The 24,299-nt window shown below is 40.4% G+C and overlaps 1 protein-coding gene across 5 annotated transcripts in view; it reads right to left on the reverse strand.

Annotated features, from left to right (window-relative positions):
* LOC149318735 (protocadherin-15-like) overlaps positions 1-24,299 on the reverse strand; it is a 952,040-nt gene that overhangs the window by 414,388 nt on the left and 513,353 nt on the right. For all 5 annotated transcript variants that reach the window (XM_089510367.1, XM_089510370.1, XM_089510366.1 and 2 more), the window contains 2 exons: positions 3,000-3,014; positions 2,236-2,301 (listed from right to left, as the gene is read on the reverse strand). In XM_089510367.1, coding sequence (XP_089366493.1) covers positions 2,236-2,301; positions 3,000-3,014 — 81 coding nt within the window. The remainder of the gene's footprint in view (positions 1-2,235; positions 2,302-2,999; positions 3,015-24,299) is intronic.

Consider the following 24,299-nt stretch of genomic DNA (forward strand, 5'->3'; position numbering starts at 1 on the left):
AATGTTTGCAGCTTTATGCATTTTAATGTTTGTAAACTGGTTTGAGTCCCACACTGAGTAAAAGATGGTGTGTGTGTGTGTGTGTGTGTGTGTATGAAAGAAAGAAAGAAAGAAAGAAAGAAAGAAAGAAAAGAAAAGAAAAGAAAAGAAAAGACAAGCTGAGTCTCCCTTATTCATAATTCTGTAATCTGAAATATTCCAAAATCCAAAATTGTCCACTTGGGTGGCTGAAATAGTGTAACCTTTGCCTTCTGATGGTTTAATGTATACAAAATTTACACAACATTACTTCAAATATTGTGTATAAAATTGTGTGTGTGTTGTGTGCCTTCAAGTTATTTCTAACTTATGGCAACCTTATCATAGGGGTTTCTTGGCAAGATTTGTTCAGAGGAGGTTTGCCATTGCCTTCCCTTAAGGCCAAGTGTACAAGGTGTAAATATTTCATGTTTAGACTTGTATCCCATCTGCAAGATCTCTCATTATGCATATGCAAATATTCCAAAGTCCAAAAAAATCCAAAATACTTCTGGTTCCAAGCATTTGGGATAAGGGAAGACTCAATCTGTAAATAAATAGTATTTTAAAGCTATCTTGCAGGAAACGTGAATAAGTTTCTTTCATTTTGGTCTGCAAAAATGGTAATGCTATTTCCTGACCTACTATTGGCATAGTTTTGCTACTTATTGTGCCCACATTCATTTCACAGTACAACATGCTAGAAAAATATATATAACTCTGCGTGGGGAGATGGAGATTGGTTTGTTGGCTATGCTTGCAAGCACAGCTTTCTGATGCTGATGCTACTGTCAATCAAGGCAAAGCTATGACTGCAATTGCTTTTCCTTCTCATCTAGCTTGACAAGAATTCAGTGAACAACAGCACAAGAAGATACAACAGAAGAAGAAAGAATAGATGGTGTGCTGTTAAAAGCCAAGCTGCCAGAGGCTTTCCCAAGAGTAAACAACATAAAGAAGCATCAAACAGTTTTGGACATTAAAATGGGATTAAACCTGCAGCTCTTCTAGCTATTAGGACCTTCATGAGGTCAGGTAATCTGAACTCACAAAATTAGCTCTCAGTATACACTGGGGAATTAGCAGTATTTCATACCATGTTCTGTGATGTAACATGTAAAGGATATCATCACATGTAGTTAATGCATTATGAATGCATATTTACATACTCTCCTCCATTTCTCCTCCTCTCTCTGTTTCACTCACACTTGGAATAGATTCAAAAATTGAAATCCCTGGTGCCCTGAGGTCTGAATGGAGTTTTGGACCTACAATCTTTAATTTCTATGCAATATAGAATGATTGTAATATAATGTATGAATGCACGCAATTGAAAATATAATGTCACAAATGGTCTGAGTAGCTTTATTTTGGCCTGTCTGTATGAGCTCTTAAGGCCTGAACATACAGGCCAAAATAAAGCTGCTTTGGGTCACTTTGGAGGTATGCGTCCTAAGAGACCGGAAGCTGTGCCAAAGCCATGCTCCAGCCCTAAGGACTGGAGCGCAGCTTTAGCACAACTTCTAGCCTCTTAAGATGTGTATGTCATTTAAATAGCATACCTCTAAATTGACTCAAAGCAGCTTTATTTTGGCCTGTATGTTTGGGTCCTTAGGGTAGATTTCAGAAGTGATGGAAAATAATTTGTTTCCAAGGGCAGTCTTGCTTATCTTTAGAAGAATCCTACTACACACATACCTGTATAAGCAGCTAAGGGGCAACAGCTACCATTACTCCAGGAAATTGCTAAACCACTTTGATCCAGGCCTGGTGTATAGTTTTTTTGGTCTGTTGAAGCTCAAAAATGGGATAAAGTGTATGAGGGCTAAGGGGCATAGCCTTGAAAGATTTGGCTGGAAATAAATGGTCAATCAAGGAAAGACTCAGCTGTGTAAAGTGTATCAGGTGAAGCTTGATGGATGTGGAGGTCAGGCAAAGGGCAAATAAAACCTTTCAAGGCATGTGGAAACTAGCTTTCACTTTTGAACTTCTTGTCCCAAAGTTTGATCATTTTGCCTAGATACTCAGTAAAAAAAGACTAAAAACCTGAAACTTTAGGTTGAACCAAAAGAACATTGGATGCAGCAGGAAAATTGTTTCTTGTTGAAAAAGATGGGCTTTATTTGAACAAGAAACACATTTACCACAATGAAAAATAAATATTAAACCATCATCGCTGACCTTTTCGTAATGCATTAGCATTTGATGCATACTCACCATTCCGACTTTCTTCATCAATTGGAACTATTGTTGCTGGAGGCCCTGCTCTGGCCAACTTGCAGTCTACAAACATGAAAATACAAGTTACTTCAAATTCCACTATTAGTTTGATGCATTGATAGTAACTGTGTACTCAAACTGCTCGACTGGTCATTTTTGAGACGTACGGGGGACAAAACTTTGTTAAAATCTGCTATAGGCACCCAATGGTTTCTGAAGTACTTACCCAGATTTTACCTAGTTCCTAATTATACAGGATCCTTGTAGCAGAAGGATTTTCCTCAGGAAGACAGGCCCTAGACTACGCTCTAGAAATTTGCTGTAACAGCAACACATTTCAAACCTAATTCTTTTAATATGTGTTGCTGTACTATGAATTACTTGTTAAAATTTAGATGCTTCTGTCATGTACAGGAAACACCAAGTCTTTGCCACATCACAACACAATACAAATTCACTTGCTACTCTTTAATCATGTCTTACGCTAACCAGACACCCCACTGAGACCACTATGGGAAAGAGGTCCTCCAGGACAGAGACAATGTGATAGTAAATTAACCCAAATAATAACATAAAAGAATGATTAAAAGGAATAAGTCATAATTAAAGCTTCACAACAGAAATAAACATAATTGAAATTTAATTGCAACACAAGTCTCTAATTAGTGAGAGTGAACAGAATTTCAATAAAATGTTAAATAGAGTGAAAAAGAAAATAAACAGACAAGCAATTTTCAGGAAGTTACAATTCGCCATCTTACCCTCATATTGCCAGTCTGGAAGGAAGTTAAGAGTCATCAATGGAAGCAGAGCAGAATAATGAAAGAAAATAAGTAAGATTTTGTTGTGGTTTATAGAGAAAGCTTTAAAGGCACAAAAAGCAGTTTAAATAGAAGTCTGAGGCACCTGATGTGTACGCTATATATACCACAATGCAGAGACGTTGTTGCAGTTGTCACATATAAAGTTCCATACAGATATGGTTCACAGAGAATCTGATTCAGTCTATTCCAGTAACCTCTTTGATGTGTTCCCACAAGTACAAGTAGTTGTGTACAGAAGGAAGAAAGTATGACATTCCCTACTCTATTGAAATGAGTGACTCTTGTCATGTCAAGGTTCTGCATATGACTCCTGCAAAGCTCTCTTAGAAAGTAATATCAATAATATATTTAATATTATTTAATAAATAAGAAAATGCAAAAGTATTGTGTGTGTAAGACATAAGGATAGTTCATTTCACTCACTCCTCTTAATAGTGCAATCCTCTACATTTTTACTCAGTAGTAGGTCACACTGAATGCAACAGAGAGTTACCCCCTGATCTAAACCAGGAGTGATTGGAGAAAAGAGTATTGTTCAGTTTAAAATACCAAGAGATGTTGGACAAATCCAGATTATTTGAAAACCTGGCTGTAAACCTTGTATATCACTATCTATCTATCTATCTATCTATCTATCTATCTATCTAAACTTAGTTTGACATCTGTCCATCTCAGCAATGTTTAGTTGGATCTTAATGACTGTTTGAGTTACTAGAGGGCACTTCTAATTCATAGGAAGGACTCTATGTAAACATGTGCAGTATCACCAGCATTAAATCTTATTTACCAAATAAGAGTCTTTGTTCTTGTAAGTCCAACTATTAAGCTTTAAGTCCTAAACTTCAGGTAACAAGATAGTATGCAGAAGAGCATGGAGAGAAGCTCAGAGCAATGATTAAGGAAAATTGAATATAAGCTAGCCTGAAAATTCCCTCACACAGGAGGCACACTGCTGAAATCAATATACATGACTTGTGGTAGACACAGGAATCCTCTTAATTAAAATGCACATCAGAAATGAACAGCAGCAATCATTAACTTTGTGCCTTCTGAACCATTCCTGTCTTGATCTCTGTGTTATTGCTACTAAAACTAAAACGATTCAGTCTATGTTTTACAACTCTTCCTCTCATACTTTGGAGAATTTAAGTGCATCTATTTAATAAGTTGTTTTAAGAATATTGCTACATTCAGTTAGAAGGGTAGATCTAGACTCCACTTGTGATGTACTGTTTGTGGGTATGGTGTTTTTTAAAGGGCCATTTCCATTAGATTTCACAATGGGCACTGATATACTATGTACTTTGCTTGTGTTGAAAATAAAGTTAGGAATGAAAAAAAAAATAAAACTATTTTGAGAGCACAGTTGATACTTTCTACCAGTGGTGCATTTGTTTGAAAAGGCTAGTATCCTTTTTCTCATTCCATTTATTTTTGTATCTCTTTAGTTTTTTTCCAGATGTGTATCCCATTCTTCCTTCAAGGACCTCAGCATGGTATATATGACATTATCTTACCTTTTATTTTCTATCATCACTTGCAAAAGGTGGAAGGAAACAACTGATTTATCAAGCTCAGCCAGAGACTTGAATAGTTTAACAGGGATTTTAGCCAACTATATCAGGACTAGGTTTTCTTCACTGTATCTATTGTCAAAACTAGTGGTGGCCTGTCAGGCCAGTGAGATAGACCCGATTTAGATGGGCCTTTGCGCCGCCCCCATCACATGCTAGGGCTTGGCCGAGGACGCACCATCCATACCGGCCTCACCCCTAGCACGTGACGGGGGCGTCAAAATGGTGGCACCCTATACACATGGGCGCCACCATTTTGACGCGATGGACGCGTAGCATCTGCACGTCCCATTGCACTTGTGACATCACGAGTGTGCCATTTGCGCACTCGGGAGTCACAAGTGCGATGCAAAAAGAACCTGCTTTTTGTGGGTTCTTTTTCCGCCGCCGGGAAGCCTCACTGTTTGGCAGCTGAGGCTTCCTGCCAGCAGAAATGGAGGTGGCGGCAGACTGCCCTTTTTGGGCAGTCTGTATCCCGCCAAAGTTAACCTGCTCCAGGTTTTAATCTGAACTTTAAAGACACCATCCAAGGTGCTCAGCTCTATCTGCAAAATATGAAAGTACCTTATATAGCTACTTTGAAGGTAAGAATACAACTAGAGAAGAAGCACCAGTCCCACTGACATGGAAATCACAAGGCACCACTGCTTTTGTCAGTAGATACTGAAAAGCTTTCATGCTGATATATTTGCTAGCGTGTTTCATCTGAATGAGGAAACCACAAATCCTGCTGCTGTACACATAGGTCATGATCCAAAACATAAATGTATGATATGTACAGTGGAAGAGAGTTCTTCCCATTTCAATGCTAGCAGTGGGGGATGTGTTAACCATCTCAGACCCTCAATACATTCCCATGGTTCAGTGGCAGGCAGTGGCAGCAGCAAGCAGTTAAAGACTATTTTAGGTGGGCTCTTGATATCCACTGGGGTTTAGTTCCAGGACCTCCCATAGATACCAAAATCCATGGATATTGAAGTTCCATTAACTAGAATGGATAGTAAAATGGTGAGCCTTACATAAATTGCAAAATCAAGGTTCACTTTTTCAAATTCATACATTTGTTGAATATTTTCAAGCTCTGGGTGCTTCAATCCATGTATAAACTATCTGTGGAGGGTTATCTGTTCCAGATGTTCATAGCTGCCCACCACATGATACAGAGATGTATAGGAAGGTATCATTAAAGTGCTTAAGTAGGCTGGCATGCCACTTTGAACCTACCCAAAACTGATACCACACTGGGAGTATGCTAAATATGTTCTAAGTAGTATTTTATTGCAAGTATAAAAAAAATGAAAATTTAAGTTGATTCAGAATATCTATTTTTTTGCCTGAGCATTTCTATAAAAAAGTAATATCCTTTAAAAAACATATATAGTTTTAAACAATAATATTACTTGGCAATAGAGATTTTCATAAGAGTGAGCTAATGATCTAATGAGATGCTGCACCATCAACTTTACAACTGCATCATGGAGATTATTGGAAATGCTTCTGCATGGCAGTGTCTCTGTGTAGGTATTATAATGTGTAGGTTGCTAGGTCACAACCCAGCACACGCAGAAGCCTGGTTATTAGAGCAGCTGGACTGGCAGCAGAAAAAGATGGCAATAGCACACAGAGAGGAGGAGGAGGAGGAGAATATAACAGACAAACTCCGTCTGGTTCAGTCTTGAATTCTGCTGATAAAACACATACTTTCTTCTTCATTTTCATAATAAAAATAATGGTTCAGTCTTTTTTAAAAAATTGTATGTCTTTTCAATGATTTTATACTGTTTTCTGCTGTGGTTTTAATTGTTTTTATATTTTCATACTGAAGGTTCTTTAACTGATTCTCTCTGGCAGCCACCTTGGGTCTCATTCTGGGAGAAATGTGGCATACAAAAGAAATAAATAAAATAATAAATAAACAAACAGGTTGTGACGGTGAAAATGTGGCACTGCCATAATCGCTGAAAACCTCTCATTCCTTTTTACTGTGTGCCACTGCTTCCACCACTTAAGTGAAGGTGAGACTCACTCACCCAACTATTTTTATCAGATGGCAGCACAATGGGTCTTTTTATCCCACTGCTGTCACTAATATGTGACAGCTGTCAGGGATGATGGGAGTTGTTGCACTTCACCTCAGGCTGTAACTCACCACCAAGTTAATGAAGCTGAGCTGACCAGTTTTGGCTAGTGGTTATTGCTTTCTTCCAAAGCAGCAGAGTTTCTGAGAATAAGCTGAACACCCTGACAAACCTCTTCAGGCTTTCTCACTCTTCTTCCTCTGATGTCTCCAACACCATCAGGATTTGCTGACTCTTGTTGTTTTCACTCAAGACACCAAACGACTTTGTAGTCTTAAACAAAAGTACTATTTTATTCTACTATACACTATATACAGTTACAATTCTTGCTCTCAGAATATGCCCAACTATCCTACCACAATTCTACCAATCAACCACAACAATCCACAACAACCAGCAGCACATTAACAAAACTGGCAATTATTATAGCTATTGTTAGGTGCCACCCACTGGGTGTGTACATTCACATGGTTGGTTGACTTTGTTCACCCCAGACTCAAGTCCAACCCATGAATATGATCTGATTATCTTGTCCATGAAACAAGTCTCAGGTGTTGCCAATATTCATTCCAAAATTTGTCCTTGGCTCCCAAGACTTCCAAATTAGATCACCTTTTACACCTGTGTGATTTCTCTGTCTATACTTGCTTAGTCATTTTGCTTCTCACATACATATTTTATTTCTATAACTGCATATCCCATGTTGCATTTCTTGACAACAGCTACCTTCCTAGCTGTCAACAAATTGTGCTATGAGCCCCTCAAACTCAGATCCCTTGCTTGAGTGAGTCCCACACTTTTCTGAGCAATGCAAGTAATATTAATCCTTAGTGGTGTTTGGCTTATACTTTCTTAAAATACCTCAAGTGACCACACTTTGAAGCAAAACAAAAGAAAACTTTATTTACAATATACAGTCGTCCCTCCATTTTCACAGGCAATCCATTCTGCCCCACAACAACATAAATCCACCAATATCCAAGCCCCATTGTCTTGAATGGCGGAGCACCCCCACAGGCACCCATGGGCATGTCCCGCAGGCACACACCCCATTTTATGTCCCTCTGTTTGCTCCTCATGTGTAATCAAGGGACATGGATTTGAAGTCTGCACAAACAGACTGGTGGATTCAGAGCTGATACAGTGTTTGTGCTTAAACAGTTCCAGATTCACATATGAGTTTTGACTAGACTCAGAACTTTAAAACTTTGTTGCTACTTTATGCCTTTTCCAGCCACACCAATTCACTTTCCACACCTGACCTCTTTTTAGGCCAACCTGGATACTCAAAACCCTTTCCCACTGCCCCTTTTCAGCAGTGCATCTTAGCCACCTTGGCTGTTAAAATCCTTCAAGGCCTAATAAACCCCTAACTCAGACCTCTGTCTCTATCCAAATCCCTATCTCCTCACTCAGCCTATTTATACTTGCTCTTAGGAGTAGGTAAACTCATGCTGGTTGTTGCCAGGCTCACTTTGACTGGATGTTGCCATCACTCCAATCTGCCTTTTCTCCACACAGGTGCAGTAGCATTTGACTGTCACTACACATTTAAAATGTAGTAGCAGGCATTCCAGAGGAGATAAAATCATTGGCTATATTTATGTACCAGCTCAGGTCCCTCAGGGGCGAAGCAGATGGGTGGCTTGGAGCAGCCTCTGGCCACTCCAGGCATGATCGGCCTGGAACCACGGCAACTGGACACCTGAAGCTGGCTACTGCTGCAGTCCCAAACTTTTTGCTGCTCCTTTTTGGGCCTACTTTGGGCCACCTTAGGTGGCCTCAGAGTGTCTACCAGCCATCGTCTATATGCCATGGCCCCAAAGTATCCAGAAGCTGTTCTATCTGGTCTGTCTGTTTCAGGCCTCAAATATTTTTTTTTGTCCTAACTGAAGACCCTTAAAATGGGGATTGTTCACCCTTTCCCAACAGGATTAAACTTGGCTCTAAACTAGTTGCTGCTGAAATATTTTTAAATTATTGCTATTATTTTAAACAACAACAATATTGGAGGATTCTGTACTTTTATCCACTTTGGCAGAGTTCAAAAACATAGCCGTGCCAAGTCTGGAAAATCAGTATGCAAAGAGATCTTGTAGCACCTTTCAGACTAACTGAAAGAAATAAAGTGTATGAGCCTTTGTAGCCTTGAGTCTACCTCCTCACCCTATGCAACTTAGGAAGCAGACTGAAGTCTACAAAAGTTAGTCTGCTACAAGATCCCTTTGCATACCATGTTATCCCCATTGTTATGTTTGAAATGCTTTCAAATTATTTTAATCACTGCAGTTTTAAAGCTTATGATTGCTGTTTAGAAGTATTGAGCAGTATGCTCTGAACGACCTTAGGTCCCATATTGGGAGAAAGACATATTATGAAAGGGAGAAAGGAAAGAGGGGAGGGGAGGAACTTCAATCTAGCCATCTCTCTTTCTCTGAATTTACAGCATTACCTTGTTCTGTTACTTTCCTCTTTGCCTCGTTACCAAATCACTGGGAGAAGAGACAATCAAAGCATGAGACTACATGTTGTATATCATCTCTCATTTCATTCAGATCTACTAATCCATGCTTTAGATGCTCTCCACCATCCCATCTCATCCCAGGATCCCTTCAGTGTGGGAGGGAAAAAGGAAAACCTCTTTGATACTCTGCATGAATACCACCCCTCAGAGTAAGGACTGTAAACAAGACATCTTCAAAAGGCCCTCTAGAGAAGATTTCTGGGGCTACAAGATGAGGCAGCATATTGACCAAGAAAGGCACAGTATGAAGAAAGTAACCAATGCAGGGGAAAAACAACAACAACAGAACCCCATTTTTTTCCATCAAAAAGCCTTCCTGTTGCCCACCAAAGCTCTGGTGGGATTGGGTGTCTGAAGGTGACAGAAAGGTAGAGCGAAATATGAAAATGTGATGCATAAGCTGCAAAGTGATCCATAGTAGTTAGGAAAGACAATTATGCCACCATCATGTTAGCCTACAAAGGACATTTATAGTTCTAAGGAAATTTTAATTTTCAAAAATCTTAAATGTCCAAAATGTCCTCTACGTACTGAGTAAGCAACAGAGAGCAATTATGAGACTAATGCTGAAATATGAGTTAGAAGAAATGGCCATTAATTTAGCCCTGAACAAAAATGCTCCTTTCCTTCCCAGAAGCTCCTCAAAATTAATTTCTGATCAATATATTTCTGCCAAACATTAATTTTCCCTGTCTTCTCCAGATCCCCATTCTTATTCCTCTTCATTTGGCTCAACTGCATTTTAAAAGTTTCATCATGTTATTAGCTGGATTCCCTTTCCCACTGCACCCATCTTAAATTGTAGGGACTCAGTAACAAAGTTTGGGAAAGGATACATTAGACAACATCTAATCATTCACCTTATGTGCCCACCAGCCATACCTGCCTGTCTCTCTCCATGACTTTACTATAGCAGTTCCCATGTGGCATCCCAGTGTACTACAGCAAACTCACATAGGTGTCACAGGATATTTTAATCCACTCTCTTTTGTTTGTTGTTTCACTTGGCTGGGTGAAAGAAGAAGAAGAAGAAGAAGTGAAGAGGAGAAGGTAAACACTTGGCCCTTAGCAGCTGGATGCAGCAGCAAACATGAGGAAGAGGACATTGACTTGGTCTTTGACACTTTATTTCCCCTTCTCCTAAAGTGTGAAGTGAGACTGGAGTGGCCACGTCTCTGTTGCTAGACGCACTACTGCCATTGTCACCACCTTCACACATACCCTTGGCTCAATATTAGTTCCATAGTTGTGACCCTAACATGGAACTAGTACTGAGTCAAGGAAGGTCATGGTGCTGAAAGGACAAGCAGCAGTAGCAACAGTAGCAAGCAGGTCCCTCTCTTTTCCCACATCACCTCCACTCACAGGAGGAGGAGGAGGAGGAGGCTAGGTTCATCCTCGTCGTCACTGCTACTGTTGCTGCAGTGATTTGGCCCTTAGTAGCATTTTGTTGCTGTTGCTATCAAGGTGTTAGGACATATTCTGCTGCCACACTGCAGAATTAATTCAGTTTGAGACCACTTTAACTGCCATTGCTTTATCTAATGGAATCCTTGGACGTGTGCTTTTTGTGGCATCAGAGATCTCTGCCAGAGAAGGCTAAGTATCTCACAAAACTGTAAATCCCAACATTCCATAGCATCACAGCATGGCAGTTAAAGCAGTGTTAAACTGTATTAATTCTGCAGTGCAGATGCAACCATAAATACTTTTTAAGTTGGACCTAAATACTTGAACCTAAATACTTAATAAACAGAGGTGATAGTTATTTCTTGTTGGCTTAAGGGAGTCATGAAAAGATTGCTGAGACACTAAGGGTGCTGTGAACCAAGAAAGTTTTGGAACCCCTGCATTGCTACTTTTCAATATATTCACTAAGAGCCAAAAATGGAACCCAGCAGATCTGTTTTGTGCTCCTGCCCAATATATTATTCTCATCGTTGGATCTTTAAAAATGAACAAACCTGAAGTGCTATTTTAAGAACAACAAGTTACCAGTTTATTTTTATTTCTTTGTCCTAAAGGTGGTGCTCTGGCCATGTTTTGGCTGTGTCCTTTCCTAGGGAAACTGGATTTGGTCACAGTGGTTCATGCCTTCCTTGGGCCCATTCACATTACAAAAAAAATCGGTTCTGAAACCGATTCAATCACGTGAAGTTCCTACTCACCCCAAATCTCACACAAGCGAATCCGGGGCTTGCACACCCGTTCCGTGTTAAATGGCCCCTAGCGCGGTGTTTTTGAAATCGGCGCAAATACCGTTTCTTTTGGAAAACCCCGGGTCCTGGGAATGAGAACTTGGCCTCGATCACGATCAAGGCAAATTGAGGGAGGGATTTAGGTCAGAGGGTGGGCAAAGGGCAAGGCATTTCCTCCCCTCATCGGAGGGGAGGGGGAGGAGGAAAGAGCCCTGGGAAGAAGAGAGCAAGGGAAGGCATTCTTTAGGAGCCTCTTTTCCCTGCATCCCCTGCCCAAAGCCCTCTGTCGCTGGGCATTCCTTCCCTTGCAGGAGGAAAAAATTCAGGTCACGAACGGAGCTCATGTCAGGCAAACCCCCCCCCTTTCCAAATTCAAACAATTTTTTTTGAGCAAATATGCGCATTGAATACATTATGTTTGTATTCCAGAGGCAGATGGAGCTGGGCTTGCACTTTATATCCTTGGATCTCCTTGCCTTCTGCAGAGGGGGAAGCTACAAATGTTGCAAACAATCAATGTTACATTTTTAACAATTTTTTTGGAGCAAATATGCGCATGGTTTGTCTTCTTGAGCAGATACAGCAAGGGAAGCAAAGGGAAAGCTAATGTTGCTTTTAAAAGCATAAAAAAAAAAATGCATGGCAATCCCATCCTTTGCCTGGGACAGGGGCAGATCTGACCCCAAAGCCCACAGGTTTATAAAAAAAGAGAGAGAGAGAGAGGCATCTCTCTCCCTGCTTCAGCCGCTGAAACCCCTGTGCCTGGCTCTTTAAAAAGGGAGGACACTTTCCCCGATGCCCTGCAGACGTCACCATGACGATAGCTTGATTGGCAGCAGCCACCTCGCCAGCGGACACAGAATGCATTCGATTTCTAATTTGCAGGTCAAAATGCATTCGATTTCAAATTTGTAGTGGGCACTTGCTAACGGAGCGATTCGGGGGAGGGGCATCCGGATCAGCCCAGTTCCTTCCAGGTCTTTTAGACCAGTATGAATGGGGCCCTTAATTTCTTCCTGATGAAAGTACTGTAGTGTGCTCTCCATCTGGCTGTCCTTGAACAGTGTTTGGAATCACAGTGCACAATATGTTGGTGTGAGCTTCAGCAAATGCGTATCGCCAACACTGTGACAAATGCATGTTTGCTTCTAGGTCAGTTCAAAATACTGCAGTTATTTTTTATTCTAAAGCCCTAAAGGGATCATAATATCTCAAACACTATCTCTTGCAATATCCCAAGCACTATCTGGGCCTGCTTGGAATTCAAGTTTCTCAGTGGAGTCCCTGTTGAATTTCCACCAGCCCATGAGGATGGCTTCAAAAGTACACAAGACATGACTTCTGTAACAGCACTTCTTTTTTTGCTCCCATGGGAAATCATGTCAGTTCCATTTCTGGTGGGCAGCCAAGATTAATTGTTTCATACAGTCTTTGGTCCTTAAAATTTAGGTCTGATTTTGGGACTGTTTCAGCAAAGTGTTTTCATATTTAAACATATTTTAACATATTTTAAGCTGTTTCTGTGCAATATTTTCATCTGTTTTTAACTACTCTACATCTCATCAGGAGCCCAAGAGGGGCAATGGACTTTCATATATTACAATGGAGACAGCTATTGGCACAGTAGAGCACCATGGATCCAGGATTCTCTCACACTGGAAGCTATGAAACCTCTTGCCAGTACTGACTTCCCTTCTGCACTTTGCAGACCAAAAAATGAAAGAACATCAAGCCCTAGTCCCAGAACAGTCAATTATACTTGTTGAAGAATTTAGCTTCCTTAAATGAAAGTCAATGTCACATCCCAAAAGAGCACAAAGGAAACTAAAAGAAAAGGAATAAGTAAGTGTGTGTGTGTGTGTGTGTGCGTGTATATAAAAATTTCCTTGCTTTTTAAACCAATTTCATAACAAATAAACAAATAAAACACACACTGTATTGAGCATGTCATCCATTGTGATCAATGGTCTGAAAACAACACATAACAGGATACAAAATCAAAACCATAACAGATGAAAGCTAAGTTATAAGCCTCTCTGTGTTATTATTTTTCAGATATTAATCAACAGAAAATCTTGTGTATTCCATAATGTGTGCTTTCCCAAAACTTCATAACTTACTGACTCTTAGCAACACAACTGAAGGGAAAGCTAGGAGTCTATAGTTGGAACAGTTCTGCACTTGGCAGTGAATGATGTTTGTTCATATGTCCAGCAACTGGAACTACATTCTTGCAATGAAGCCAAGAAACAAGGTAGGATGGCCAGAGGCAGTATGGAAGCAATGGGGTTTTCATTCCAAGCATTATGTACTAGAGATCTCACAGGGCCAAGTCCACTCAGTGAGAGCAGTATGTTCTTCTTCATAATTGGAAGGAAAAGTAAGCTTCCTATGGTAACTCTATTGAGATTTGTGTTCTGTTGTTATTCAGGTTTCTAGACACCCTTTCTTCCAATGTTACATGATACTTGGCATGGACCAGAGTGCATCTTCTTATCATTGACCTCTCTATCCCTTAACACATAAGTATATAGAAAAACAATGTGTGGGAAGAGAACATTACCTGACTCTTGTAGAGGAACAGAAAAATGCAGTAATGGGTTTACATCAGAATGGACTTAAGTTCCAAATATTTTGGGCTCATTTCCACTTGCAGGTTAAACCGATTCCCAATTTCCAATTCATCCTCGTTCTCTGTTGGAAATCAATTCCAAAAGGTCCCTCATTCCCACTATCAAAGCGGATCTTTGTGTAATCGGGGTTTTTTTTTTTTTGGCATGGTTGTTGTCCCCACTAGTTGCACCACTTGGTGCTGGGTGAGGAGGAAGCCAGGGATGGAGGGAGAAGGAGCCAGCCAAGGACAAAAGGAAGAAACTGGGGAATGGAGGGAGAAGGAGGAAGCTGGGGACAGAAGGAGGAAGCCAGGAACAGAAGCCAGGGAATGAGGCAGGAGGATGAAGGGGGGGACAATGGGTTTTGAGTGGTTTGTTTTTTTTAGTAAAATTAATAGAATATTTGATTGATGGATCAATTTTACTTTGAAAAGTAAGAACAAAGTGTATGACACAAGTACAGCACTGAGGGGGGGAAATGGTGGATCTGCCAAAAATCGAGGAGGGATGGTAAACACCCCTCTGTCATTAGTCCCTCCCCTCCAGAATGAATCGATTCTGATCTGTCGTTTCCACTTATTGCACTCGCTTCAGAATCTATTCTTCTCAAAAGAACCTCTTTCAAACTACTGTGTGGAAAAACCAGGGGTTTTGCCTTTGCTTCACTTTATCTTGATGAGGACTGATCACATTGCAACAAGAACCGGTTTCAAATGGGAATGAGGGTCATTTACACCGATTGGCAATTTGTCTATTTCATACTGGGAATGCACCCAAGTGTTCATTAAAGTAGGCCCTTGGTATCCCCTAGGGTTTGGTTCCAGGGATACAAAAATCCCTGGATGCTGAAGTCCCATTATATACAATGACATAGTAAAATGACAAATAAAGGTTTGCTTTCCAGAGTTTTTAAAAAATATATTTTTAAGCCATGGATAGTTGAATCAGTGGATGCAGAATCCATGGATATGGAGAGCCATATCATATTAGATAATATTAATCCTTGGGGGGGGGGGGGGAACGAAAAAATGTGCAAAAGCTGAATCAGTAGAAAGGAAAAGTTTTCAGATGCAATATAGTGAACATGGTTGCTTATTGATTTACTCTTTATTGTAAGCTGCCTTGGGTCCCACTTTTGGAATTCAAAAATCCATTTTTAATTTTGGACTCATACAGAGATTTTATGTTAACAAACAGATTGGTTTGCTATAAATATTAGCTTGTTTCAAGTGCTCCCAACATGTACTTATTGTGCATATGGAGGGGCAAAGTAGGACTTCACCCTCTAAGAAGTGCAGACAGCTACAGGAACAGAGCTGGGTGCTTGTCTACATTCCCATCCTCCACTTCCAGCAGCCACTGAATAGTAAGCAAGGATGTGCAGCAGATGAAAAGTGGGTTTTGTGGGGTGAAGGAAGAGACGTCCCATAATTGTGCTTGATGGACCTTGATGGCAAATCTTCCTGATCCAGGATCTGTTACCGATTAAAGCTACATGAACATCATCTCATATTCAACCTGCCAGCCCTAAGGTACTCTGGTGGTGCTAGCAACAACAAGAACAACAAAACAAGAACAACAAAAATAAGTTATTTTGAAAAGACAACCAAGGGAAGAAACAATACATTCTTGTTGGAGGCCGTTGCAGGGGATGAGAGCCATTTCTGAAAAGGGCCCAATCTTTCCATAGTTTTCACCACTCTAGGAAACTGTGTTCAGAACGACAGAGATCATAGCCTTATTACTCATGGCTAATGCACTTCTTAATACAACATGTTTGGCTACTAAATAAACAACACATAATACGTCCATGCCACCTATTAAAAAAGTATTTCCTTTTGGCAGAACCTTTTTTTAAACAAATAAATTATGTAGGTTAAACATCTCACCATTATTTTTAAAAGGCTTTTTAAAAAGGTGAGATGTACTGTGGCAGTACAATTTCCAAATAAAGAGCTGCAAAGAACCATATATCTAAGTCATTTGAGTATCTAAGCAACTCAGTGTTAAGGGGAAATTGCCCTCTTTCATTTCCTGTATAAGTGAATTCAGAACTACAGCTGTGCAAATTAGGATAAGCTTGCCATAGCCCTTTACATTAGCTGAATTGTAGTATAATTCATCTGTATTGAAAATAGCATAAGAAGGGCTTTCAGTCTATTTCTAGCTCTTCCTGCAGAGAGATCCAATTGTAAAGTCCTGGAAGGAATGACAGTGAACCTTAGATGGTATTCATCTAGTGCACTTGTAGTATACTTGTAAACTACACTTGGTTTCTGGGCAAGCATTCAGACTGTAAATTAGGTGGTCAATTAAGCAGCCTCTCAGAAAACTGTAGTTCAAAGTTTCAGAAGGCGAGATGGCACAGAATAAAAGGTTCTTACAGAAAATTGGCCAAACCCAAATTGTCAGCTCCGAGGACACTTGTGCTTTTTGTCTTTAAAGAAGCAAAAAGCAAGCCTTTGGCTTGACAAATGCTAAAAGAGCAAATAAAGGAAACAAAAGTGAAGCATGGCTTCTTGCTCTGATGGCACTAGGAAACTGAAGCACATTCCTTGAGAACTGCATAAATGAAATATTTGTCATCCTCACTCATTCTTCTTTAAAGGAAAATTTTGTTGTCGAGATTTATAACTCATGTTAAATAGCTTGGACAAACCAACTACCAAGTGCAAGATTATTACATATTTATAAAGGGCAATAAAAGCTCAGTAAATCACCTCCCCAGTATGTTAGGTTTTATTGTTGGGCAAGGAAGTGACATTTTATTAAACGTCAGTTTTTCATTTTATAGGTTAAAAACACATATGCGTGTCGTTTTTTTTTTTTTGAAAAAAAACACCATTGTTGCTAACAGAAATACTATATGGAGATAACATACTTGTGTCTAATTCTGGAAAAACTAGCTAATGGAATGCAGGGCATCCCTATACGGATGAAGGCTGCAACAACTCTAGTAGGCCCTGTGTTTACTCAGAAATTGATATAGTGTGAAACATGTACATGACCACATGAAATGCTCTTGTCACCATGTTTCACTCTCTGCCAAACAAAAACCCTGAGCATAATCTCTATTTTCTCCAATTTAACTGACCAGCTGCTCAGGACGATGGAAGAGGGTGAGGTTGGGTACTGTGCAGGGTCAAAATCTTTCCGCTTGACAGGTACCAGATGCAACTGGACTGAGTCATAGAAATTCCCAAATCTAATAGAGATTCCACACAGAGAAGAGGAAAGGCGATAGAAAGGAGTGAAAGACAGAAGGATATCTCAAGGGAGTGATAGAGAAAATGAGGAAGGAAGGACGATTTACAGTATTTATACATTTCATTGTACATTACATTATATCACTTGGACTGGATGGCCCTTGTGGTCTCTTCCAATGCTATGATTTTATGATTCAAAAGTGAAAAGGAGAAATGCTTGTCCATTAGAAGGTGGGGTACAAACCGCTGCTTTGCGGCGGTCTGCCGCCGCCGCCGGTAGATCCGTGGGGGAGCCGGAGCCTTCAGACGGCGCGGCTCCCGCGCGGACCGAAAAAGAAGCTCCAAAATGGAGCTTCTTTTTCAGTCGCGTTTGTGACGTAGCGAGGTGCCAGGGGCGCACTCGCTACGTCATAAAGGCTGTGACACGTACGGACGCTCAGCGTCCGATACGTAAAGATGGCGGCGCCCATGTGGAAGGAGCGCCGCCATCTTGTACGTATAGGATACGTACTAGGATTAGGGGGGTGCGGAAGCACCGCCCCTTCCTAACCCTAGTACGTATCCTATACGTACTAAATGGCGGTATGTATCCCGCCTAAGATTCTTTGTGAGAGAGAGTGACCCAAAGCAATAAGTGGGATAATATACTTCTATGCACATAAAGGAGCTTTGGAAAATGTTCACATTGTATTGAACTTTGCCCTGAAAGGCCTCCAAATGCATATGTTTATTAGGAAGGCATGTAAGATCATGATGGGAAGACGTTAAGGATGAAAATTTTTGACTAAACAAAAACAGGTTTGGGGTTATATTTGAATAATAATAATAATAATAATATGAATATGAATATCACATTTGTTGACAAGGCACTTGTCTAAAGCTAAATAGAAACAATAGTAAACTACTGTTGTCATTAATGACAGAGTATTATCTAAATCATGTTATTCATTGGAAGTAAGATTATTTTACACTGGGAGGGGTCATTTCTTTTCAAGAAACAACTCCACTCCCACTAAAAAAATCACTCTCCAATTCAAAACACAAAACTGAAACTTGATTAACAACAATAGTGTCTTGCAATAGGGAGAAAACACAGTGTGAAAATATTTGTGTACAGAGGTAATTACTGAACACACCCTCAGGGGAATATGTTTCATTTTAACAATAAATAAAATGCTTCCTTCCAGTAATTTATTCATGAATGCATTTATTGGTATATGCTATCGTGTTATCTTAACAGGTATGCTAAAACAGAATGTGAGGATAACCACAAAGACTAAAAGAATTCATCAGTTAATCTGAGCATAATTTGAAGAAGGGATATTGTTAATTTGGAGAAACTAAGGGGCTCTACAGGATGCTCCTTTCCTGGCCGGATCAGGGTTGTGGCAACCTCAAGCCGTGGCCTCGATCTGGCTTTTGGAGGGCACAAAAAGGAGCCGCAAAGGGTGCCATAGTCGTGGCGGTGCAGCTCTATGGTGCCCCTTCAGCGCTGCATCATCTGGAGCACATCATGGCGACCTGGGGGAAGAGTCAGGGCATGTGTCATCAGGACACTCCACCCCAACTTTGCCAACAGGCCGGCCTTTTGGGCTAGTCAGTATAGGGCCTAAGTGTTCTAAACAGAGATTTGCAATTATTGAAATTTTAAGACTTAGGTTAATAATAACACTAAATGTTCATTGATACTACTACTACTACTAATAATAATAATAATCACCAACAAAGACAAGGGTTACAGCAAGGTTTCAAAGAGTTTTTTAGATGATGCTTAGTTGCTTACAACCAATTAAAGCAACACAGCTAAAAACTACAAGCAGAAAAGTTTTTTTAAAAAAATGAACAACAATTCTATTAAAATTGCAATCTTAAAATACATAGCACATCACATTAAAAGCTCTTCATGCCACAACAAGTTAAGAGCTAAAGACCTGCCTAAACAAACAAACAAACAAACAAATAAATAAAGGTCTTTGCCTGCCATCAGAAAGTGATCAGACAACCATGGGAGGGAATTCTACAACCTGGGAACAGCCAGTGAGAAGGCCCTCTACCATAATAATAATAATTAATAATTGGTTTTATTTATATACCGCTATTCCAAAGATCATAGCGGTGAACAGCAAGTAAGCTAATTAGCAAGTAAGCTAATTTGCCCCCAACAGTCTGGGTACTCATTTTAGCGACCTCGGAAGGATGCAAGCCTGAGTCAAGCTTGGGCCCTTTTGCTGGTCTTGAACTCGCACCCTTGTGGTTTTGAGTGAATGGCTGCAGTACAGGCATTTAACCACTGCGCCACCAGGGCTCCATACCCACATACCATGTCCTCACCTCTAATGTTGGTGGGACCAAGAGAAAGCTAATCTTAAAACTCAGGTGGACTCATAGGAAATATAGGTGTGTTACAGACTGCCTGAAAGTGGCGGTCTGCCGCCACCGCCATTAACTGCCGAGGAGCCCCAGCGGCCAAACCGCGAGGCTCCCTGGCACCGCAAAAAAGAAGTGCCAAAATGGCGCTTCTTTTTGTGCCCCAGAAGTGGCACCGCGAGTCGCTAGTCACGCACTTGCGGCGTCACTTCTGCCGTGCGATGTGTGGACGCTAAGCATCCGTGACATCAAGATGGTGGCGCCTGTGTAGAACGGGTGCCACCATTTTGTACATCCTCAGGACGTACTAGGGTTAGGGGCGTGCATTAAGCACACCCTTTCCTAACCCTAGTACGTCCTGAGGATGTACTTTACGCCCGTTTGTAACGGGCCAAAGTCTCTCAGACATCCTGGACCCAAGGGCTTCAAAACACTTTGAATTATGCCAGTAGCCAGTAAAGCTGTTTCAAGAAGTAAGTAATATAATGTAATGAGCCCCAGCCAGCACACTGGCCAAAGCACTTTGAAGCCACTGAATTCTCCAAAGGCTGTCCCACGTATAATATGATACAGTATTCCAACTGGGATGCTAGCAAGGCATGACTCACAGCACCCAGATGTGATACCTCAAGGAATGGGAGTACCTGGACACTAGAGCTGTGCAAATGCATTCCTGGTCACTGGTGAATTCTAGGCATTTAAGTTCAAATCTGACACCAGGAGCATGCCAAAATTGCAAACCTGGGAGTTAAGAGGAACATAACCTCATCTGGCACAGGCTGAATCCCTTTTACTTGAGCTGCCTTTCACCTGAACAGGGGTACCTCTGTTTGGCTAGAGTGAGCTTCAATTTGTTTGCTGGTTTAGTGCCAGCTTCCTTGGTGTTAGGTGGAAAAGAGAGATAGAGATGGGAAGAAAGAGAAAACTGATGACTCATGAGCATCAGATTTTGCACTTCTGAAATGAGCATCCAGATGAATACCCAAGTGTCCTTTATAGACCCAAAAAAAAAAAAAGAAAAAAAAAAGATCACTCTCAATAATGAATCAAATATATACGACCACTTGCATCCACATCCACAACAACAACAACAAATCAGTGTTTCAGGAGCCATGTGTCACTTAGAAATGGAATGGCAACTATACACCACCACCCCGCTCCACACTATGAAGCATACGTTTATATGCTGATAAGCCAGTAACACAACATACAGTGATTATAAGAGAAGTTAATAGGTCTTACAGGATTATGGTTTATTCAATGGTCCTAGAGTACTGCACTCTTCTTCTCCTGAGGAGTAATTGTAACCTGAAGTGGCAGTTGGGATAACCAAGGGATCCTTTTTTCAAACAGGATGCAACTTTTTAAGTCCCTGAAATGAGGGATATGCAACCAGCAATCATTACTACCAAAACTTTATTTTGGAAGTGTAAGTATTTCAGAATCAGAAGCAGCAATGAAGAGAACTTCAAAGGGAAAGGCTCTTCTCTAGACGAAGGGCTGCTTCCCTGCTGATAATCAGGATTAGGCCTACTGGCTATAGAGATATTAGACATTTCTAGAGGCTGGAATATAAACTGCAAAGCACTGTTGATGACACTGAAGCTTGGGGCACAGATCCTACTTTTTCTGTCTTCAGAGCTAATCTCTACTGCTCAGTCATGACTAGCTAAGAACCAAGAGTCTAATAGAAAACAAAACAAATGCAGAGAAACTCCAAGCTTAATTTACATCATTTCTCTATCAGCTGGCAAAACCTTTGCCAAGTTTTATTAATGAATGTGTTTATTGGTATATGCCACTATGTAATCTTTGTGAAGTTGGGCTGCTCTGTCTTGGAGACGAGGCATAACACTTCCTGAACTTTGGTATTATACCACTCCATTTCTAAACATCCTTTTTAATGACTTATCACTTCTAGCCTTTGAGGTTTCTGAATATATTTATACGAAAATTCAAAACACTTCACCTTTCTGCACATAGTTTGCCTGAAGATAAAAAAAGGAAGGAAAAGAAAGTCTTGCAGAGTCAACAAACACAGTCAGAATTCACGTCTAAGCCATACCAGTGTGTTTGTTTCTATCCTGCATGCATTCAATCAATATCCAAACTTTCACAAACAGACAAGGTTTTCCCCGTTCAAATATGACAATTTACACAATTATTTTTTTCTGAACACTTGGATTTTGCAACACACAGTATAAAAGTTCATGCACACACAGTACTTCAAATGATGTGCCATCATGTGCACTGAAAGAACTCTACTTTCCAAACCATCACATGAATTACTAAATCTTACATTTATTGAGGAGATATTTTTATCCTCATTGGCCTTCTTTTTTTATTCTGATTTAATTCCTTTATACTTTTTAATTGATATGTTTTCTTATTTTAAATTATGTGCCATATAAAAGTGTTATTTTAAAATGCAAAATTAATATTTTAAAATTTTTTTTAAATGAAATATATAAATGAAAACTACCTTGGAAAAGGTCATTTTGAGTGTATTGTTTATACGGATGTTTGATCATCTTATACTGGCTGTATGCCGTAATAATAAATAATTGATTGATATGAAAACTACCAGCTCTTTCTTCTCCCCAATAATGTCAAAAGACCTTGTCTGGCATCCTGTTAGCAACTTACATTCATGAAATTGTCAAACTGGGGCACGTTACAGACTGCCGAAAAGCGGCAGCCTGCACCTGCCCCTTTCCCTCCATGAGAAAAGACCTTTTTCTTTTCTCAAGCCTTCCCCCCATGAGATGTTAGTTTAAGTTCCACCCCCTCAGTTTTTGACAACCTTGTGATGTCTATGGATTTTCCCCATTCAGCTGAACCTGTTGTTTTTATTGCTAATGTGATTGTTTTTAAATACTGTTTTTAATTGTTTTTATCTTGATGTAGTTTTTCATTCAAACTTGTACGCCACTTTGATCACAAATTGGAAAAGCGGGATATAAATAAACTATTTTTTATTATTATTATTATTATTATTATTATCAGGGCCTCAGTGGCTAGAGCGGCAGCCGCTGAGGCCCTCATCCGCCGCTTTCCAGGCCGCAGGGAAGTGGCAAAAGGCCACTTCCCTGAGGCCTGGAAAGGGGTGTCCTTGGGGCTTCAAGCCCAAGGACACCCCGCAGCAGTGGGGAGGAGGAGAAAGGGGCCACTTGGCCCCTTTCTCCTCTGCGTCACTGGGCGCAGCCATCTAAAGGCTGTGCCCAGCAACGCAAACCTGGAAGGAGCTCTGAAACGGAGCTCCTTCCGGGGCCACGGAAAGGGCGCACTAGGCGCCCTCGCGCAGCCCCACTATGTCACAATTGCGCTGCCCCGTTTAGAGGAGGCGCGGTTATGACGTAGTCACGGCAGCGACCATGTGGAACGGCCACCGCCATTTTGTGCATGCTCCGGGCGTCCGGAAAGGACACCCCTTTGTAACCCTAGCACGCACAGAGCGCGTACTTTTAGGCCTGTCTGTAACGGGCCTGAGTTCCACATGGATAATGTTTATGCTACATCTCTGCAATGCAGAATCATTACTCTTATTTCACTAGCACTAGTTAAAAAATAAACAACTGTTGAGCTCTTCATATTCAGCATATATGTGTGCTCATGTGAATGGAGGGATGAATTTCTTTTATAAGTGATCTCTTACCCAGTAAGCCACATTAATAAATATATACCAGCATTCACACACATTCATTTAAATAGAAGAGTGTGCAAACTTCCATACATGCAAACAGGACTGAATACAAATAATGGCAGTAACTGCAGACTGCTGCCACAGGTCAACACACATACATCATGTGCTTTCTACTATACTTATCTACATATATGAACATGGAACTGTGTTCTTTTTGACAGAGAATCACTAGCCTGGTCTTTTGCATGGTTCTGCACGTAACATGTTATCTTAAACAGCAATGTGCAAGGCAACTTTCATTTTCTCTCGGCTTGCAGTTTTGGATAAAGATAGAATGGAATAAAATAATAATCTTGCCTAGTTCTGAGCTGAGAACCAGCAGAACACCTGTCTACCTGCCCCACTCTGTTTTCTCAGAACATAGGATGTTGGAAGAGCAATTCAGAAGAATGGTGAGGAGATATGATATGGGATTAGCACTGGGGGGAAAAAACAGAGAGTGCCTTCCCACAGCAGGAAGGAATAAAAGGAACATGATGGGGACTTGGGTAAAAACAGATAATCACTTTCTATACTTATGTTTATACTTGGTAAAGAAGTTTTGAATAACTTCTTTACCAAGAACCTAAAATGATCAGTGCTCTTTATTATTTGTATTTTGCTAACCAGTGTAGCATCTGGATTGTGATCTTCTTTACAAAACAGTTTCTCACGTTTTTCTTTCTTTGTGCTCAAATTCACCATGCAAATCTTGCTAATTGGTTGCTTTTATTGCCAAATGATCCATTGCTGCAGTGTCCCATCTTCTCAATTTCTTACACTAGCTAGTTAACAGACAGGATGCCTGACAGAGAGATAACCCATCAGATACACTGCACAATCCAATCTGGCAAGAGTAAAGACGCTTATGAATTTTGCATCAACCAACATGTTGCAGTGGAAGAGCCTCAGATGTTACGTTATCCTGAAATGATCAACAATAAGGATACACTAATTAACATGCAAGGAAATACAGACTTCATAGAACAAGAATAA

Source organism: Sceloporus occidentalis, unplaced genomic scaffold (assembly GCF_023333645.1).
Source record: "Sceloporus occidentalis isolate IW3139 unplaced genomic scaffold, rSceOcc1.0.p SCAF_2, whole genome shotgun sequence".
Taxonomy (NCBI): Eukaryota; Metazoa; Chordata; class Lepidosauria; order Squamata; family Phrynosomatidae; genus Sceloporus; species Sceloporus occidentalis.